The sequence below is a fragment of the Symsagittifera roscoffensis genome, chromosome 8 (assembly GCF_963678635.1).
Source record: "Symsagittifera roscoffensis chromosome 8, txSymRosc1.1, whole genome shotgun sequence".
Lineage (NCBI taxonomy): Eukaryota > Metazoa > Xenacoelomorpha > Acoela > Convolutidae > Symsagittifera > Symsagittifera roscoffensis.
Window position 1 is genome coordinate 47,096,325 of NC_087069.1, and position 21,823 is coordinate 47,118,147.

General features: G+C 34.6%; 1 protein-coding gene across 1 annotated transcript in view; it reads right to left on the reverse strand.

The window, feature by feature from the left end:
• Positions 1-21,823, reverse strand: part of LOC134853661 (coiled-coil domain-containing protein 178-like) — a 28,522-nt gene that overhangs the window by 2,775 nt on the left and 3,924 nt on the right. The window contains exons 3-6 of the mRNA XM_063869669.1: positions 21,286-21,424; positions 20,672-20,804; positions 20,016-20,379; positions 17,556-17,702 (exon numbers count right to left, since the gene is read on the reverse strand). Of these exons, the coding sequence (XP_063725739.1) occupies positions 17,556-17,702; positions 20,016-20,379; positions 20,672-20,804; positions 21,286-21,424 (783 nt within the window). The remainder of the gene's footprint in view (positions 1-17,555; positions 17,703-20,015; positions 20,380-20,671; positions 20,805-21,285; positions 21,425-21,823) is intronic.

The window sequence follows — 21,823 nt, forward strand, 5'->3', positions numbered from 1 at the left end:
AGGGTTTTGGCTTTTTTACAGCTGGGTAAGTTTTCTTTCTATGCAAGCTTTAATAACATCAAATGCATTCTAATGTTTTGGTGTGGTTGTTTCAAATCTAGTGTTCATTTTGATAGAGCTAGTTTTCTTGACATGTTTGAGTTTAGACATGTTTGTGATACAAAAACGGCAGAAATGTTACAATTTTTCCAAAACGGTGCAAAAATCTTTAGGAAACACTAGTTTCGCATTTTTTTTGGTGCAAACTTTGGCGATTATTTAATTTATTTAATTTATCATGCTGAATCTTAAATTCTGGTTGTTTTGTGCAATTTTTCTAATTTCCAAGGCTCAGATGGATAATATAGAAAAAATCATTGTTTACTGGGGCTATCTAAGCTGCCATCAAAAGATAATATCATCGAAATGTGGAATAAATGAGCGGAGAGCTACCACACTGACTTATTTTTTCCTTTTTGCGTTGTTACTGACCCAAAGTAGGGATTTTGAAAAAAACCCTGGTCCTTTTGAAACCATTGAAACAGTCTACGGTATCTGCTCAACAAATTGTGCAAATCTTAAATTTGTTCATTTGAATTTTCAAAGTCTTATTAGAAAACGGATGCAATTGAAAAAATTTCTTGATGATATAGGCGAAAATACAATTATACGAATTTCCGAAACGTGGCTTAAAAAAGAAGATAGTGACAATTTATGGAATCTCCACCCTAGAACGCATGCGATGTTGTGTTATGATAGGCAATCAGCGGTAAAAAAGAAAGGCGGTGGCGTTTTGTTATATATACCAGTCAAATTGGCTCCGAAATTGAGATCTGATTTAAATTTATTTGATAAAGAAAAATATGAGTCAGTGTGGGTTGAGTGCAAATCTACATTTAACATTTCCAGCAAAGAAAAAATGTTAGTTAATTTGTGTTATAATCCAAGCAGATCAAACTTTATTGATTTTTTTGGAACAATTAACGCTTAACATATATAATGCATTTTCAGTTTCTAACAAAATTACGCTTCTGGGTGATTATATCAGAAATTATCTGGATAGCAAAGAAAAAGAAAATTTAGATTCTATAATTATTCCATATGGATTGAAGGTTTTTTGTCCAAACGATGAGACCAGAATTAGTTCCTCAACTAAAACTCATATCGACTACATTATCAGTGACTATGAAACAAACGACATTGAATTTTGTTTTCATACACCTTATAAAACCGACCATTTTGCTTCATTTATTTTGACGGATATAAAATGCGGCAAAATTTTACCGAGGATAATTTCGACTTTCAATAAGAAAAGTTATCAGAAAAATGAATTTTGCAATACACTCTCCGCTCTTCCTTGGTATCTCTTATATCAATGTACAGACGCACAAAACATGTTCTCGACGATGATTTATTTAATTTCTAGTGCTCTACAGCAACAAGCTCCTATCGAAAAAAAATGTGTTCGTAATTTTAAACCAAAAAACGAGTTGAAAACGGAATGGTTCGATTCAGAATGTCAGCAATTGTTGATTAAGAAACAGAACTCACTCAGAGCATATCGCAGGCAAAGCACAAGCGATAATTGGTCAAAGTACCAGTTTTTACGTAATCAAATGAGCCAATTGATTAGAAGTACATAACTCGATCATTCAAAAAATTGTTTTCACTTCTCAGCACTATCCAGAAAAAATGGAAATATATTAACCAAGTTAGAGGTACATGTTCTGGCAACAATCGAATTACAGTTCTACGAAATTCCTTCAGTGAAATGATAACCCAAGACAAAACAAACCGCCAATCATTTAAATTATTTTTTTTTCAAACTTAGGCGAATTTTTCGGCGCTAAAAAGCCTCCGATTTACAACAAATCTGCCTCTGAATCTGCACCTTTCCATTTTCAACACATTACAGTGAAGCAATGCTTTGATATAGTTCGAAAAGTCAATGTTAGAAAACCTCTCGGATATTGTACCGTACCTGCTTGGGCAATCATTGACGGTCAATCAGTTATAGTTCCACATTTAACTTTTGTCATAAATACTTGCTTTGATGAGAACATTTTCCCGATCGAACTGAAAAAAGCACACGTAACCCCTTTGTTTAAAAAAGATGACCCAATGGATGCAAAAAATTATCGGCCAATATCAATAGCTTGTGCTTTTTCTAAAATTTTTGAAAAAGTTTTACATGCCCAAATAACAGAACATCTTGACAAATTTCAAATAATGACACCATTTCAATTCGGATTTCGCAAAAACGTTTCATCACAAGATGCTCTTGTTTATTCGACAGAAAGTATTTGAAATCAAATAGATTCAAAAAAAATCTTACATGCAGCTTGCAGCTTTATTAGATCTGTCCAAGGCTTTTGATTCTATTTCGCATGAAGTTTTAATTGAAAAAATGCTTTTCCTCGGTTTTTCAAATGGAGCAAATGCTTTAATTGCTAGCTTCCTAAACAAACGTATTCAAAGAGTAAACGTCAATGGAATTTTTTCAGACTAGATTGAAATAAAACGAGGTGTCCCACAAGGAACGGTACTTGGTCCGTTGTTGTTCAATTTATATGTTAATGACATACAAGAGCGATTATATGAAGGTTGTAATTTAGTTCAATATGCTGTCGACTGTATGGTTTTTTCCTCTTCTATAATTTCTGAGGATGCTTTGAGTCGATTGCAAAAATCACTCAATAATCTAACGGAATTTCTTGCAGAGAACCAATTGAATCTGAATGCATCTAAATCGGAATTTATAACATTTTGTCAAAAAAGATAGCAAAAATGTGGATACTGATAAACTAGTAATTAGTGGGCATTATGTAGCCAAAAAATCAGAATGCAAATATTTAGGCATAATTCTTGATTCAAGTTTATCTTTTCATGCTCAAATCAAAACAATTCTCCAAAAAATAGCCCAAGGGATTAAAACTATTGAGACAATTGGACAAGAACTGCCGACATTATCATTGGTTTCCTTGCTTCATTGTCTTGTTTTATCACATTTAGATTTTTCAGCAATTTTTTTACAACAAATTAAAGCTTCTTTGATGCTATCTCTAGAGAAACACTTGAACTGGGCGCTAAGAAGAACATATTTCAGATCGAAATACAAACCTTCTTCCCTTCCTAGCATTAGCAAATTTTTCATTAGAATCGAGAAAAGAATTGAGTTACTGTGTATAACATACTTATACCAATATCTTACAAACAAAAAGAAGGCTTTTGAAAATACACTGAGACTACCGACTGCCAATTATAGGCTCAACGAAAGAACAGAACAAAATATTTTTGACAAACATTGTTCGACTGCTTCTATACAAAAATCATTTTTTCATTTGACTTCTAAAAAATGGAATTCACTGCCCATAATTTTGCGCAATTTAGAAAAATCGAAACAGGAATCAAGAAAAAATTGAACAAATTTTACGTGAGTGAATTGAGAAACAATCCTATATGTACTAATACAAATACGTGGCTTGATTTCCGTTTTTGCTAAATCTATGTGTTTTAATTCAGTTTAATTTTTCACACATTGTTTGAAAGAGAAACTGTATATACTCTGTATATACGCTGTATAATTGGACTATCTGTAAAAGTGTTTGTAAAGTTTTAATACCAGCTTGTTCCTAATTCTTAAATCTAAATGTTTTTATAGTATCCGAAACTTCTTACACTTTAATCAACCAATTTCAGAACTTTAACCGATTTTGTTTTTTTTTTGTTTTGTTTATTGCTTGTTTTCTGATGTTTTGTTTTTGTTTGATGTAACCAATGAATTTATAACCAATTTTATGATTTACACTTTGCTACACTGATGCCTCGGCTCTTTATTGTATAGTAATTCAAGTGTTCTTTCTTCTTCTTTCTTCTTTTGTTTGTCGACTTAGCGGCTCTCTTGTTTTGTATTGCAATTGGTTCATAGCTAGCTTACCTTTGTGTAAAAATAGTTTCCACCTCTATCGTAATTAGTAACATTTTTCTACTGATATATCAATGAGTTATTTCTTTAAACCTATTAACCAGTCGATGTTTTTCCAATAATTGGAGGGGGGTAGTCACAGAGATCTATTCTTAGTTTTTTTTAGAATTTCTTAAACAATTTGTTTGACGACAGAACCACTGAAACAGTTGTGCTAGCACGCTAAATATCTAAACATTTCAGTTTTCTTTACTAGATGTCATTACTAGTAACTGTGGCTTAGTAAGTCCTCGTCTTTTCATATTTTCAACGTTAGTGCATATTTTCGCGCTCAGAGAAGCTCTAATTTGTATCGTAAATGTTACGGAATACTTTCCGAAGGTCCTTGTCCAGACTTCGAAGAATGTATTGGCTGTTTTTATACTGCTTTTTTTTTGCTTTCTGGAACGCATAGGAAATTCGACGCATTGCTTATCGAAACTTCGAAAGACTAAAAATGTAATTTGAATTGACCTAAAAATATAATTTAGTTAAGTTTTTTGTACTAAAAAGCGTTTGTATAAACAAAATAAAAATTAAGAGTTTAATTTTGATATTTCGAGCGCCTCGGCAACGCATGCAGCATTTCCCCGTTGGACGGCGATGCCAATACGCTGTTTTAGGAAGGCGAACGATCTCTTTTCTCCCGTCGCCAGGGCAATTCTCTTAGCGATTGCTGCTAGAGTTTTGTACGAGTCTTCCCCGATACCTCCGAGGTTCTCCACTGCAACTGGTTCAAATAAACACGATCTCGGCAGGTTTCAGTAGTGGTTCCGCTTACGCACCTCTGCTTGGTTGGCAACCGATGGACCGTCTTGGAGCCCGGTGGCGACGTTAGATGCCGCTAACCGGCTCACGCAGGTAAAGTCCCAGGCCAAAACAGCTCCGTTCATCCACGGTACTAGCGTTGCTCCATCGGGCCTCTTACCGTCGTCTCGCAGCATCCCAACTGGTTCCAGTTTTGATGGTACACCAGCTGACGTGAAGGCATCTCTAATTATGTTATTACCAAATTGAAGTCTGACAAACCTGCTCTTAATTTTAGGGCAAACCAGAGGGTGATTGCCGAATTTATCGCAGCTGGTGCCACATGCTCAAGTGCATGTTGTGAGAACTGGGGCACCTAAGCGAAGTCCGACGGCAATGCGGAAAGCCTCATCAGTAAGCAGAAGACACAGGCTGTCTGACGGAAGGGCTGCAAGCCAGTCACCTGCTCCAGGGGCTGAGCAACCTTTTAGTCTTGCGACATCCGTGTCAGAGTTGTCATTGGCGGATAATATAATTTTCTTCTGTTGCAAAACTGGGTTGTACCACGACTTTTGCTGGTGTGGTGTTGTGTTAAAAAACGCGTCGGAAAGACCGCTCTTGGCCTTCCAAAGGTCTAAAGCTTTGTTTAGAAAGACAGAGGGAGAGTCTGTTGAAGTCAGCCGTGCAACAGCGTGTTTCGTGGCAAAGACAGACGCTAAATAGGCGGAGCTGGGCAAACCACACGGTGATTGGATGCCTAGGCCACCCATTTTTCAGGTTAAAGATGCTTGATTCCATTCACGATCCTTAATGAGGACATTGCTGATTTTCTGTACCGCCTGTCTGATGTCAGAGGTTATTTGTTGCACTATGTCGGGGAATGAGAATGTTGGAGCAGTTCTTAACAAGTACATCAACTTAGGCATAGCGAAACAATGGCGAAGCCAATAAAAGGCAACATGTGATGGTAGATAGTCAAGGTTGTCACAGAGGGTGTTCATTTTGGCTCTTTTATTCTCCAGGGCTATCTCTAGCGCTTTGTGGCCTAATGGGCTGCCTAATAAGTCGGCGTCATCTCTGCCTACAATGATAATGCCCGGGCACGCCGCCTGGAAAGCTTGTATGATTTCTATTTTCTGTGCTTCACTCTTCGAGAAAACTATGAGCTCACACTTAGTGTCGTTAAGCTTCAGTCCGAGGATTTCAGATGCTTTTTTGAAGGCGATGAAGTCTTTGAGAACTATCTTTCAGTTGTCTCCTGCACTTATGTCATCCATGTAACCTGCTTTAAAGCGAGAAATGATGGCACGTAGACATTTGTGAACACTGAGGCAGAACCCAAAAGAGGCTATCGGATCGCCTTGTTGGAAACCTTCTCTGGATAAGAGGACATGACATGGGGACCATAAATAAGAAACTGGGCCTTTCGTAGCACATGTTGTAGAAAGGAAGTAGCTCAGGGCAGTGTTCTTGAATCACGAGTGCTATCTTGTCACGGCGTATAGTACTGAACGCATTGCTAAAATCTAACTTTAGAAAGACGTCACTGTCGTTGGCGTTTTCAAAGAAGATTCTTGCAGCATGGACGGCAGTTTCAGCATCGTTTTTAGCACCAGCCCCCATCTGAAAAGGTGCGCAGAAGTCCTGACCTGCGCACTTGCCTACTACTCTGCGAAGGGTTTCGCCTACAGCGATGGGTCTAAGATCACCTGCTTTCTTCGACAGTGTGGTAAGGTTAGCAGAGGCAAAAACAGGACGAACGAACTCAGGGGTTTTGCCAGCAAGCATCAGATTGACAAAGTCTCCTAACGTGTTCAAAAGAACGTTTCCGGCATCGGTGGCAGCGGAGGATAGCGAATCTTTGAGATGTTGTGGTCGTAGACCACTTGATCCTCCCGCTGAGCCAGTGGCGAAGCTCTGCACGGCAGTGAGCACGAGAGAGCCGGAGACTTCCAACGGTTGCTCCTGTGTGACCGGGAAGGCTTGTCTATCTGGGTGTTCGGGAGGATGTTTCAGTTCCAGTAGTTTCATGTTCTCGTCGCTTGGCAGAACTACTCCCTTGTCAGAAGACGCAATTCTAACCGCAGCCTTGATGTTGCCTTCATTAATTTTCTTACAGATAAGTTTTGAGAGTCTTTCCTTGTCTGGCTTGACATTGTTACGTGGTCTGGGTTTCGACTCCACAGGGCGCTCAGCCGCTTCGTTGAGAAACACGTCAATTTGTTGCTTTACAAAGGTTGCCAGGCTGGTTTTCTTTGCTGATCCGGCACGAACAGGGGCTTTCAGACATCGGTGGGCAATGGTAAACACATTGAGCCATGCTGTTTTGCTATCAGTGTCATTAATGACAGCCCGCAGAGCAGTGTTAACAGCATGTGAGAAGTCTATCCTTGCAGCCTTCGGAACATACTTGAGTGTCTGTACTTTTTTGTACTTGTTTAAAAACTCGGTATTAAATATTACAGTGCTAAGCAGAGATTTTGATTTTGACTCAATAGCTATGGAATGTAGTTTATAGATTTTCCTATTGTGCAATTTTAGGGCTATGATGAATTTGAAGTTGCCAGATAATGTTCTTGAAATTATCGGTCAATACCTGGCGAAGGACTTCTTTGATGATGAGTATGATAGATTTCAAAATCGCGATATTGTTTCATTGATGCTGACGTGTAAGAAATTATATGCGATCTTGAAACGACTAACATTGAAGTTTGCCATGAAAGATTTTGAGTCCTTGTCGTGGGAAAAAATAGCACTCTTTGCAAACAACCCTCAGTGGAAAATAATCAGACTTGAGATGTATTATTGGACCGATGTTTTTAGTTATATTTTTGAAAAACTGGAAGAATTGGATGCTAATTTATGGGGCCACTTGAAATCAGTTGTTCTGAGAGTTGAAATGCATGATGAATCTGTGGACGATGTGTATCAGTATATTATCGAACTGATTCAGATATTATCATTGCTAAATAGTGATGTGAAATTTTATATTATTCACCAAGATATTGATTTTGAATACCCAGAAGATTATTACGACCAACTTTCATTGCTGAATGTTAGAAGTGTCCGTTTTTCCCACAATCAATGTGTTGATATGCCGCGTAAATGGCCCGAATATTTTACGAAAGCAGGTAGATTAAACCAACTCATCAATTTTAGCTCGTATTTTAACGTTCCGTTCGCTAGCCACTTGAGTAATTTATGCGAATTAAGGGTTCAGAGTTTGGTTATTCTGTGTACAAAAACAACTTGTAGCCTTCCAAATCTCCAAAGTTTGAAGATTTCGAACCAAGCGAAATTAAGCGAAAAGTTCGGAGATTTTATTTCTAGAGTGTTCCCAAATTTTAAATTTCTTTCTGTTTTTGTTGAGTTGCTTCGTGAGCCTGTGGATATCGGCCTCGATAATTTGCCAATTTCCTGTTCAAAATTAGCGATTAACAATGATATGCTAACTGGGAATTCAAAGCTAGACAACGTTTCTCATCTTTCGCTCAGATTTCGCCCACATAGCAACTTCGAGTTTACATATCTTGAACGAAATACATTCGCGAATTTAGAAGTCGTGGATTTATCTCGTTTTTATATGTTTTCCGGAAGTCTACGATTAAACCAAATGCTTGATTTGATAAAACATATTATCGAATGTCAGCCGAAATTGAAGATTTTGATGTTATTTTCTACATTAGACGGGGCCATAGCAGCTTCAGGTCGTAGAGAGCGTTTGATTTCGTGGCTTGATGAAAAAGAGCCGCTATTCGAATCGAGTGAAATTGAATTAATCAAAGTGGGAAATAAAAATATTTACATGAAAGATTCGTTGGGGTTCAGAACTGTTGGATTAGCGAAGGAATGGGAAAAGATGGAAACAGATTCTTGGCACATGGAAAGTCGGATCAGTTTTATCAAAGACGACGAATTTACTACTAACTTCGTCACGAAGTTTGCCAAAATGAACCTTTCTGATGGTGGGAAAACGAAGAAAGCGTTGGAGGCTAATTAGAAGCAGCTGCGACCTTTGCTGCTGTGAAACTCAACCCTTATTTGAATTTGTTTTAAACGCTCGTTTATTTCATTAGCTGATTGTGAGAACTTCAGAAAAATAATATGTCTATTAATTTAAAAAATTTATTTGAACAAATGCGAAGTCTGTTAATTCAATCTATAAAAATTATTTGAAAAAATATAAAAATGATTTGAAAAAATGTGAAGTTTGTTAATCTATAGAAAATAATTGAAAAAAATGTGAAATACATTAATCTATTAACTTGATAATCTACCAAATTCCAGTCATTTAATTGTTTTAAATTTTGAATTTGAGTCTGTTTTGTTTTATTCACTTTTATTTTCAAAATGATTGATTTCAATTGCTTGTTTTTCTGTAATTGTTTTTAAAGCCTATGTAAGATAATGAATAATTTGAATAAATTGAATGAATGATTTGAATAAATTGAATGACTTGAAAAAATGAATGATTTGAATAATTTGAACAAATGAATGATTTGAATAAATGAATTGATATGAATATTTTGAAGAGAATGATCAGAAAATGATGATCGAACGATTAAATTATGAATAGAATGATTCCATAAATTGTTTCCAATTCTCATTCAAGCGCAGAGTTCATTAGAAGTCCTAGTGATAGTTCATAATGAGTATCTTCGATGAAGGAGAGATAGCTCGTTATAACTTATAATAATCAGACTAATAAATTGTTTGCAATATAGATTCCACTCACTGTAAAATTCACTACTTTTACAACCAAATGAAATCTCATTGCGAGAACGCCGTGGAACTTTACAGCCCGTTTTCAGGCGCCTCAATTTGTCTTGAGTTTCAAATAATTGACAAGTGCAAATATTTGAAGATTAAAATCTTTTCTGCCGTTTCAAATTGTAAGGCTTGGTTGCACATAAGTTCGAAGATAAACAAGACTGCTCGTATCAGGGGCGACGCCCTGAAAGTTCCGACTGCCTTTTAAGGCCTATGGAGCAGTAATAACATGGAAAATTTAAATATAATAAAGTAAAATTCAAATTCTTATTAACGCCATTCAAAATTAAACGCCAAAGGGATAGATTTTGCTCCTATTAACAAATCAATTATGGCATATAATCTTCCTTGAACCAATTTGGAACGATTTATAAGACGGTTTAAATCTCGCTTACGCGTTAATAGCGCGAAATATATCGCGCGTTAATTGTCGCGAAATAGCAATATTTAAACCCGCATAACTTTACGAAAAATGATCACAGGTGAAATCTTTTTTCAAATTTAAGCTCAGGACAATAATAGCTTTCGAATGATGAAAAAAAAGTTCCGTCAAACGAAGGTCGGAACAAAAACTAAGAAAAATGCTAAGATAAGTTCGGAGATAAAGGCTTTTAGCCAAACAGTTGTGGTTTGTATTCGCATTAAGTGTTTTCTATCTGCTGTTTTTAATGGGAAATGCAAAAAGCGTGTCATTAAAAATTCCAAAACTGTTTTTCATTAGAAGTTTTTTGTGATGTTCAGAGGCGAGTTTTGCCATAAGAATTCAATTTTTTTTTGCAGGCTAGAAAAAGTTTTAAAGCAAATTTGAACAAAAAAATCGAAATTTGAAGTTTTTTTGACAACAAATATAGATATCAGAGCGTCCTTTTTTGAAATCGTTTTTTTGTCACATACGATTTTAACGAACATTCCACACTATTTTTTTTCTTGGTTTTCATATCTTTTGAGAGCAATGGTTTTTGAATTTAATAGAAACACGGATTATATCATCGAACAGACCTGTTAAGGCCTGTTGATAACTCGTCTGTAATTCGCAGAAAAAAAACAATTGCCAAATTAGCTTATTGGCTTACTCGAACAAGTTGAATAACAGCTTTTTTATTTGATAATAAGGTAACTGCTAGGCATTTATTTCATTTTGAGGAAACTTGGTGCATTGGGTTTATCAAGCAAACTTGATTAATTGCGAACCTCTTAAGATCATAATTCTAAGTGACATATTGAATGAAATGCAAACATATATTTGGTCGTGAGGATTTTTGCGTGAAAAGTGGTTCATTTTTTCTCGCTCATTTTTTAGGATTTTTTTTTGGTTTCTCAAGTTCAATTGAAAAGAAACAACGCTCTCCAATCACAAAGTTAAAATGGCGCAAAAAGAGAATGGTTTCTCTGATAGCTAGAAAAATTGAATGCATGCAGTAAAACCTGGCTTTTTCATACACGCAAAACTACTTTAAATCGCAATTTGATAAATTGATAGTAGATAACTGTAATCATTTGCTCCGTCGACGTAAAAAAAAGGTTCTTGAAAATGGGACATTAATAGCGTAAAATATTGAATTTGTGTAAATCCTTCAAAAGGTTCTTTATGTTTCAAGAACGTTCACCTGATGCTTTTTTCATCGAAATTTGAAGGATGAGTATAAACTTTTCCCATAAAATTTGTTCATTTTTTTCAGTTTTTTTCAAGTTTCTTGATTTTTTAAAATTTTGTGTCGGCTATGTTTTTGTTTTGTTTGAAAAAAATGTATGATTTATTTAGGTGTAATTTTTTGTTATTTTTTTAAACAATGATCCAATTAATTGACTTCCTTCTCATTTTTTATTCACTACCTTGCACCTGTGATTCTTGTCAATCAAATTTTTCTTTCATCAATTTAACTGTCTGTCGGAACCTTATTTCCTAGGGCTTACTTCCTAATTAAGATGATTCCTATGGTACTAGTTTTTTTGCATAGTTATGTGGATTAAAAAATTGCCTGTTTGGGATCATGTACGTATAGAAATTAAATTGACTTAGCTTTAGGGGGAAACCTGATTAATTTCCTTTTGTCTGCTTACTTTCGGTTTCTTTTCCAGAACATGGATTTTTCTTCTGTATCAAGCAATTTTCCAAAAAATGAAATTTCTGTTTTTCTGATTTCGTAAAAATTCCTTTCTATTTTAAAATGATTTGGCTTATTTTATATTGGTTTGGTCGCATTAAAAGGTTGCCTGAAGGGGAAAACTGTGTTCTTATGCTTTTGTGTTTCAGGAGCAAGACGGTTCGGGCATAAATGTCTCTTAATCTATGTTCTGTTACAAGAATTATTTTCGGATCAGTAGGCGTTGTCGGCTTAGTTGCAGATCGATAAATCCGTCTCGGTGATTTTTCAATGCAGGTAATTGTATGTCTCGATAGGTTATTCTCAAGTTAGGACATAATTTGAGACAAATGATGAATTTTTTTGCCGATGCAAATTTTTGACATTTTTTGAGCAGCTTTTCGACTTATTTTCATCCGTCTTATTTTTTATCAGCTAGCTTTCAATAGTATACTTTTAATTATTGTAAGTATGTGAAGCTCAACTTCACTTCTGTCAGTTTTTTAACCGATTTTTTTACATCGATAAAAGATCAACAGGAACGTGGAGAAGTTAAATTAATTTCTTCAATTTTGCTATTTGAAACGTTTTATTTTAATTCATAACAGTAAAAATTTATTTCCTATAGCAATTGGGATATTTTAGCGAAAATCAAAAGAGCCAATAGTAAGCAGCAAAAAAAATAAAAGAGCCAGTTTTAAGAACAAGACAATTTGCCTATAAAATTAGTTATCAGTTTTTTACACTTGCAAGTACAAGTGTCTTGTAATTGGGTTCTAAATTTTTCATCCCCTAAACAACTTTTCTTACACAAATGTAATTGAAATTGATGTTTCTTTTTTTTAAGAACCATTGCAACTTTCAGGCACATTTAAGGCAGTTGCTTTTGGAACCTATTGTCAGGGGTTTGAGTACAGGCCGGACTCGTTTTTTTTCAGTTTCTGAAATTGATATTTTTTTCAGGGAATTATTGATCTTCGGACTATAGTTTGTCGGCTTCTATTTGTCGAATTCTTTGCCTCACCACAATTGTTTTTTGACGAGTTTTTTTTGTAGTCTCAAGTGTCGTTGATTAACTCCTGTAGTTTTTAAGTTACTGCATCTCACTGGTATATTTTCTGTTTTTTTTTCGCTTGAAATTTTGTTCGGCCTAAATGTTTTCAGCTTTTGTTTTGTCGATTTAGTGAACTTATTTTGCATCGGTTTAAAGATGAAAATTGATTTTTCTTAATTTAATTAACTCAGGTCGGTTGGTAGTATGAAAGATAAAAGTTCAAAATCTTTTGTGGTCAACAATTTCTTTTGGTATTTTTTTTTGAATTAATTGGGGTCTAAGCTCGTGTTCTCGCCTTAGTGAACGCTTGGAAACTCTTAAACATTTGTTTAATGCTAGTGGCTATGTCTTTCGGATTTTCTGAGATTTATGTATCGTATATTTCCAAAAAAAAAATTCGATTTTTTTGTTATGGTTGCGATATCCGTTGCCGTTTTTGTTTTCGGGTCAGTTGGCTACTGAACACGTCGTTGGCTTAGTGGATGCTCGAAAAACGCTAGGCTAGTTGAATTCTTGTGGTTGTCTTTCTCAACTGTCTTTCTATGATTTTTTCGTCTTTCCGAAAAAATTGTTGATTTTTCATGACAACAATTTCCGTTAGCATGTTTTGTTTTCGGATCAATTGGCTTCTGAACACGTCGTTGGCTTAATTGATGCTCGAACATCACTGAGCTTGTTTAATTCTAGTGGTTGTTTTTCTCATCTGTCTTTCTATGATTGAATTTTTCGTTTTTCCGAAAAAATTGTTGATTTTTCCTGACAACAGTTTCCTTTGGCATCATTTGTTTTCTGATCAATTGGCTTCTAAACACGTTGTTGGCTTAGTGGATGCTCGAACAACACTAAGCTTTTTAATTCAATTGGTTGTGTTTTTCATCTGTCTTTCTGTGATTGAATTATTTGTGTGTCCGAAAAAATTGTTGACTTTTCATGACAACAATTTCATTGAGGATTTTTTGTTTTCGGATCAATTGGCTTCTAAAGACATCGATGGCTTCATGGATGCTCTAAAAACACTAAGGGTGTTTAATTGTAGTAGTTGTATTTTTCATCTGTCTGTCTATGGTTGAATTTTTTGTATTTCCGAAAAAGTTGTTGACTTTTCATGACAACAATTTCCTTTGACATGATTTGTTTTCGGATCAATTGGCTTCTAAACACGTTGCTGGCTTAATTCATGCTTGAACACCATTAAGCTTGTTTAATTCTAGTGGCTGTGTTTCTCATCTGTCTTTCTATGATTGAATTTTTCGTCTTTCCGAAAAAGTTGTTGATTTTTAATCACAACAATTTCCTTTGGCATTTTTTCTTTTCCGATCATTTGGCTTCTAAACACGTCGTTGGCTTAGCGGATGCTCAAACAACACTAAGCTTGTTTAACTCTAGTGGTTGTGTTTCTCGTCTGTCTTTCTATGATTGAATTTTTCGTATTTCCGAAAAAAATTGCTGATTTTTCATGGCAACAGTTTCCTTTGGCATGATTTGTTGTTGGATCAATTGGCTTCTAAACAACTTGCTGGCTTAATAGATGCTCGAACATCACTAAGCTTGTTTAACTATAGTGATTGTTTTTCGCATCTGTCTTTCTATGATTGAATTTTTCGTCTTTCCGAAAAAATTGTTGATTTTTAATGACAAAATTTTTCTTTGGCATTTTTTCTTTTCGGATCAATTGGCTTCTAAACACGTCGTTGTCTTAGCGGATACTCGAACAACACTAAGCTTGTTTGACTCTAGTGGTTGTGTTTCTCGTCTTTCTATGATTGAGTTTTTTGTATTTCCGAAAAAATTGTTGATTTTTCATGACAACAATTTCCTTTGGCCTTTTTGTTTTCGAAATAATTGGCTTCTGAACACGTCGTTGGCTTAATGGATGCTCTAACAACAGCAAGTTTGTTTTTTTTTCTAGTAGTTTTGTTTCTCATCTGTCTTTCTATGATTGATTTTTTTGTATGTCCGAAAAAATTGGCTTCTGAACACGTCGTTGGCTTAATGGATGCTCTAACAACACCAAGTTTGTTTAATTCTAGTAGTTTCTCATCTCTTTCTATGATTGAATTTTTTTATTTCCGGAAAAATTGTTGATTTTTCATGACAACAATTTCCTTTGGCCTTTTTGTTTTCGGAATAATTGGCTTCTAAACACGTCGTTGGCTTAATGGATGCTCTTACAACAACAAGCTTGTTTTTTTCTAGTAGTTTTGTTTCTCATCTGTCTTTCTATGATTGATTTTTTTGTATTTCCGAAAAAATTGGCTTCTGAACACGCCGTTGGCTTAATGGATGCTCTAACAACACCAAGTTTGTTTTATTCTAGTAGTTTTGTTTCTCATCTCTTTCTATGATTGAATTTTTTTTTATTTCCGAAAAAGTTGTTGATTTTTCATGACAACAATTTCCTTTGGCATTTTTTGTTTTCGGATAAATTGGCTTCTAAAAACATTGTTGGCTTGATAGATGCACGAGCAACACTAAGCTTGTTTAATTCTGGCGGATGTCTTTCTTATCATCTGTCTTTCTTTGGTTGAATTTTTTGTATTTCCGAAAAAATTGTTGATTTTTAATGACAACAATTTCCTTTGGCATTTTTTCTTTTCAGATCATTTGGCTTCTAAACACGTCGTTGGCTTAGCGGATGCTCAAACAACACTAAGCTTGTTTAACTCTAGTGGTTGTGTTTCTCGTCTGTCTTTCTATGATTGAATTTTTCGTATTTCCGAAAAAAATTGCTGATTTTTCATGGCAACAGTTTCCTTTGGCATGATTTGTTGTTGGATCAATTGGCTTCTAAACAACTTGCTGGCTTAATAGATGCTCGAACATCACTAAGCTTGTTTAACTATAGTGATTGTTTTTCGCATCTGTCTTTCTATGATTGAATTTTTCGTCTTTCCGAAAAAAATCTGATTTTTCATGGCAACAGTTTCCTTTGGCATGATTTGTTGTTGGATCAATTGGCTTCTAAACAACTTGCTGGCTTAATAGATGCTCGAACATCACTAAGCTTGTTTAACTATAGTGATTGTTTTTCGCATCTGTCTTTCTATGATTGAATTTTTCGTCTTTCCGAAAAAATTGTTGATTTTAAATGACAAAATTTTTCTTTGGCATTTTTTCTTTTCGGATCAATTGGCTTCTAAACACGTCGTTGTCTTAGCGGATACTCGAACAACACTAAGCTTGTTTGACTCTAGTGGTTGTGTTTCTCGTCTTTCTATGATTGAGTTTCTTGTATTTCCGAAAAAATTGTTGATTTTTCATGACAACAATTTCCTTTGGCCTTTTTGTTTTCGAAATAATTGGCTTCTGAACACGTCGTTGGCTTAATGGATGCTCTTACAACAACAAGATTGTTTTTTTTTCTAATAGTTTTGTTTCTCATCTGTCTTTCTATGATTGATTTTTTTGTATTTCCGAAAAAATTGGCTTTTGAACACGTCGTTGGCTTAATGGATGCTCTAACAACACCAAGTTTGTTTAATTCTAGTAGTTTTGTTTCTCATCTCTTTCTATGATTGAATTTTTTTTTATTTCCGAAAAAGTTGTTGATTTTTCATGACAACAATTTCCTTTGGCATTTTTTGTTTTCGGATAAATTGACTTCTAAAAACATTGTTGGCTTGATAGATGCACGAGCAACACTAAGCTTGTTTAATTCTGGCGGATGTGTTTTTTATCATCTGTCTTTCTTTGGTTGAATTTTTTGTATTTCCGAAAAAATTGTTTATTTTTCATGATAACAATTTCCTCTAGCTTTTCTTATTTTCGGATCAATTGGCTTGTAAACACGTCGTTCGCTTAATGGATGCTCTTACAACACCAAGCTTGTTTAATTCTAGTAGTTTTGTTTCTCATCTGGCTTTCTATGATTGAATTTTTTGTATTTCGGAAAAAGTTGTTGATTTTTCATGACAACAATTTCCTTTGGCCTTTTTGTTTTCGGAATAATTAGCTTATAAACACGTAGTTGGCTTAATGGATGCTCTAACAACACCAAGCTTGTTTAATTCTAGTAGTTTTGTTTCTCATCTGTCTTTCTATGATTGAATTTTTTGTATTTCCGAAAAAAATTGTTGATTTTTCATGACAACAATTACATCTGGCCTTTTTGTTTTCGGAATAATTGGCTTCTAAACACGTCGTTGGCTTAATGGATGCTCTGACAACACCAAGCTTGTTTAATTCTAGTAGTTTTGTTTCTCATTTGTCTTTCTATGATTGAATTTTTTGTATTTCCGAAAAAATTGTTGATTTTCATGACAAGAATTTCCTCTAGCATTTCTTATTTTCGGATCAATTGGCTTCTAAACACGTCGTTGGCTTAGTTCAACTCTATTGGTCGTGTTTCTCGTCTGTCTTTCTATCATTGAATTTTTCGTATTTCCGAAAAAATTGATGATTTTTCATGGTAACAATTTCGTTTGACGTTATTTGTTTTCGGATCAATTGGCTTCTAAACAGGTTCTTGGCTTAGTGGATGCTCGAACAACACTAAGCTTGTTTAATTTTAGTGGTGTTTCTCATATGTCCTTCTATGATTGATTTTTTCGTATTTCCGAAAAAATTGTTGATTTTTTCATGACAATAATTTCCTTTGGCATGTTTTGTTTTCGGATCAATTGGCGTCTTACAACGTGTTGTTGGCTTAGTGGACGCTGGCAAATTACTAAAAGCTTGTTTCATGCTTGTAGTCGCATATATCGTCTGTTTTTTTTCTGAGGTTGAACTTTTCATATCTCCAAAAAAAATGTTAATCTTTTAAAGTTTTTTTTGTCAATTAAGTTATTTAGAACTCGCAGACTTTGTGGTAGCTTGCAATGCTACGCTTTCGTTGCTTCGCAAGTGATTCAAAACTCTGCTTTGCCTCTGTGTAAAAAGTTCCATTTTAGCAGAACACCAAAAATGCAATCGCTATCTACTGCCATATTTGAGCGATGTTTCTGTTTGTTGATATTACCTGTCAACTTCCTGTTGTCTTTCTCCGCCTCTTCCAACTTCTCCTCCAAGTCCCTCACTTTGGCCTCTTGCATCTTCTCGATCTCTTTGATCCTCTCCAATTTCTCAATCTGCTCATCAACCGCTTCCACTGTGTCACTAATAGCACCTGAAACACGCCAAAAAATGACAGGTAATTGTTTTCATCTTTCAAATTAAATGCGGTTATTTTGAGAGTTGGCTTGAAAATTATGTTGAAAAATAACATGTCTAATTCCTCTGAAGACGTATAGTAATTGAGTTTAATTTTTTACGGCCATAAACCTATGTTTTAGTTGATTTTTGTTCATTTAAAAATATTTTGGTATGCATTTTAATTGGATCCACAGTTCGCTAAAAATCATATCTAAAAAGAGGTTTTGAAATAGTTTGTGACAAACGTTAAAAAATTAATTTTGCAAATAGTTTGTTTAGCTTTTTTTGCGCTTTTCAGCTTGTCCTTTTTTTTGGGCTAGCTGCCGTGCCATTTTATGTTGTATCGCAAGTGATGCGAAGCTCCGCTTCGCTTCTGTGCTTCCTTTTTGATATCAAGAGTGTTGCAACGGGGTACTAAATTTTTTCCCATAAATGTATTTATCTACAGGATGACGTAATTGGTGATCATCTTCAAATCTGTATATTCGTTAAATTTTGAGCATGTCTGTTTTTTAAATTCTCGTCCAATTCAAAATTTCTTTTTATGTTGAATGTAATATTATTATGTCGATTTGTTGAAGTTCAATTTTTCTATTATACTTATAGGTTTTGGCCATTATTATATCGACTTAGTAGCCTCATATTGATGTGCGAGGAAATTTTATGGTTGCGCTTGTGCATATTTTGAGGGGGATAAGGCCAAAGGCTTTTTTTAGTTTTAAAGTCCTTTTGATTTTTTTTAGCTAAGGGGATTTTTGCTCAATTTTTTTACTGTGTTACTGCTTGTTAAATTTGCTTTTTTTCTCCTTCTATCGTCTGCTTTAGTTTTTTTTAACTTTCTTCCTTCTTTTTGTTTGGTCTAGTTTTTAGATTTTTTTGATTTCTTTTTCGGTAGCTTTTCTTGTATTGAATCGCAAGTGGCGCGAAGTTCTGCTTCGTCTTGGTGTTGAAATTTTGATTTTAAATGAATTTTTCAAATCTGAAAAAAAAAACTAAAAACCCAATTTTCAGATATGAAATTTGATTTGAAATAACGTATTCCGGGAAAAGTTGATTTTTTGGACTTTCGTTTGTCTCCTTATGTTTTCTTGGCTTCGTTGCCGCAATGCCGAGTCTTTTTGTGGTGTAATTCTTTTTCATTTCAGTTGCAAGTGTTGTTGATTCACAACAAAGTTCTTTAACCCTGATATAGAAGTAGCATTTTATCTTTTATTTTTTCCTCGCTTAAACTCTCTTCGGCCTAAAAAGTTTCGACCTATGTTTTTTTAAAAGTATTCTGCTTGTTTTTTTTGTCGTTCGAAGATCAAAAATTGTTTTTAGAATAATCTAGTTCGGTTGCGGTGTAAAAGTTCAAAGTTTTATTTAAAATTTAATCGCGGAAACTTTTTTCATAATAAGTTTTTTATAGCATTTTTTGTTTTTTGGCTCAATATGCGTCTATCAACGTGTTGTCGAATTAGTGGCCGCTCGGCGAAGACTCAAAGCTTTTTTGACTGGTGTTTGTTTTTCTCATCTGTTATGCTTGAAACTTTTTTTCGATTCGTTATTTTTGTTTGAATATCTATTCGCTGGCTTGCAGAGCTTGCTTGCGTTTGTTGCTAATGATACGAAACTCCGCTTTGCCTCTGTGTTAGAATAAGGTTAATGCGTGGTAGACAAACTTCACAAATTGTTTCACATACAGTTTTAAATGAAAACTTTAGTCCACCTGTTCTGAAAAATTTGAATTTTTTAATTAATCTTTTAATCTTATTCAAGCGCTTTCTAGCATAAGCTAAAAGTAATGGAACAACAAATTTGCGTCAAATCATACTTATTTTCACATTTGAATTTTTTATGAAAAACAAAATTTCATATCTGAAATAAGTTGTTCTGGAAATTTTGTCACTAGCTTTTTCTCACACAATCCACAATACAACGCGAGATTGCTGGTTTATTTCAGTCATATTTCTACAAAAAGTTCCCCATAGCTCTTATTTTTGAATTGGTAGTGTTTTAATGGAAGTTACTGAAATATGCAAGACCAAACTGGGGTTTTAAACATTCGCACATTTATTTTGATACGATAGAAATAAGCGTGCCATACATCAAGAAAATCTAATGAAATTTCGATGACTAGCATTTTTTATGCTATGAAACTGTAAGACTAGCATTGATTCATAAATTTCGTGTATGAAAATGTATTACTAGCATCTTGTTTTTGAAATCAGGGAATGAGTTTGCAATAAAGCTGGGTTGAATAAATAACTTTATCTCAATGTAATTTTTGAGCAAAAATGAAACTCACCTTTTGTATCTTCGATATTTTTGATGTAGCGTGCATGAAGTTTCTCCGCTTCGCTTAAGTCGTCTCGCGCCTTTTGCAACATCTTTTTCACCCCGTCTATTTCCTTTTTCAAGTAAACTCTCTCTTTGTCGGCTTTTGCTTCGGCTTTATCTGAATCTTGCTCGCTCTTTTCTTGATCTTTCAACGTCTTCATTAATTCAGTTGCTGTTGTGTTATGTGCTTGGAGTAAATTCACTATGACTTGGTTTTCCAATTGTAGTTTTTGGCTCAACTTAGGGTCTGTATCTTGAACGTAAGATAATTCAGTTTTGAGTTTTTCATTGAGTGTTTGAGCTAGCTGGAGTTTCGCTTTGATACGGGTTTCCTAAAGAATCAAAAAAACAATGAAATAATTACAAAAAACCAACAAAGCACGATTGAGGGCATTCCGCAGCCTATTATTACTTTGATTTCGGAAAATAAAATTGAGAAAAACAAATAATGAAAAAAAAACCGTTGTTACGGTTTGCTATTATATATTGTTTGCTTTCAAATTGCTTGAAGTGTGGTCAGTAAATGGGTCAAAATTTATATTTCCTAGGTGAAAAAATCGTGCTCAATAAAACTCATAATTCCTTGTGAGTACATATTTCTATTTTCGTGAATTGTTTCTTTACCTGTCGGCGTTTGAATGCGACATGCCATTGTAGTTCGACGATGTCCACAGAGCAGGCTTCGTGTTCCCGTTGCACTGCAAATGGAAGTTCCTTCAGTCGCTTCTCAACAAAGTCGTCCAGCCGTTTTTGAAGTCTAATTCAGAGAAAAAAATAAGATTTAGCAGAGAAAAAATAAGAAAAGCAGAGAAAAATAACATTTGGAATAAATTAATTCAATGAGTAGAATGAGAGTTTATATTTTGGTTTCCAGATTCGTAAAAAAGTTGTGTACAAGAAAAACTATAAGTCTTGATTACAAGATACTTGATAGTTGTGCAAGTAGCACAGATTGTTCTGACCGATTTTTTTGTATTCCATTGTTCAATTGATTTGAAAAGCGGTGTTCTCTTATTTGAATTTTTCCTGGAAAACTATCCTTAATGTTACTCTACAACCATTAAAAAATCTCAATTTCTAATAAAATTTTTTGACACAATTTTTGCGTGCTGCGATGTGCGAGAAATTAATTTTTGATGCCAAAAAGAGCAGCTTTCAAATAATTAACTACGTTGAGATTCGTTGACAGAACAGTTTGGCTTTAACTATATAATTCCAGTGTTTTTTTGTTTTGTTACCTTTGTACTTGTGATCTTTCCCGTTCTAAATCCTCTTTGATCTGATGTTTGTCCTGTTCCAGTTTCTTCATAATTGAGGCAATCTCAGTCAACACAGAGTGAGCATGCGTTTCAGCATCATCCGCAGTATTGGACGCACCTGAAAGAAAACAAGACTGCTCGTATATCAGGAAAAGCCCTGAATATTTCGACTGTCCCGCAATTCATATCGAATAGCTTTGGGAAAAGAAAATATTGAAAACTTAAAAATTTTGGACAATATCCAAGTATGAAATGTTGAGTTGTTCGAAATTAATACTACCGATTTGCTAGCCTCAATTCAATTTGGAACGATTTTTTTTCTGCGGGATAAATCGCCGGTGACAGGACAAAGTATCCCATACGAAAGTATCCCATTACAAAATATGCCATACCAATATATCCCAATGGACACAATAGCCCATACCAAAATAGCCCACGTCAATTAAAATATCCCATAGAGGATTTAAAATTAATTTATAATATAGATTACCAAAGATTGGTGCATATATCTATATCG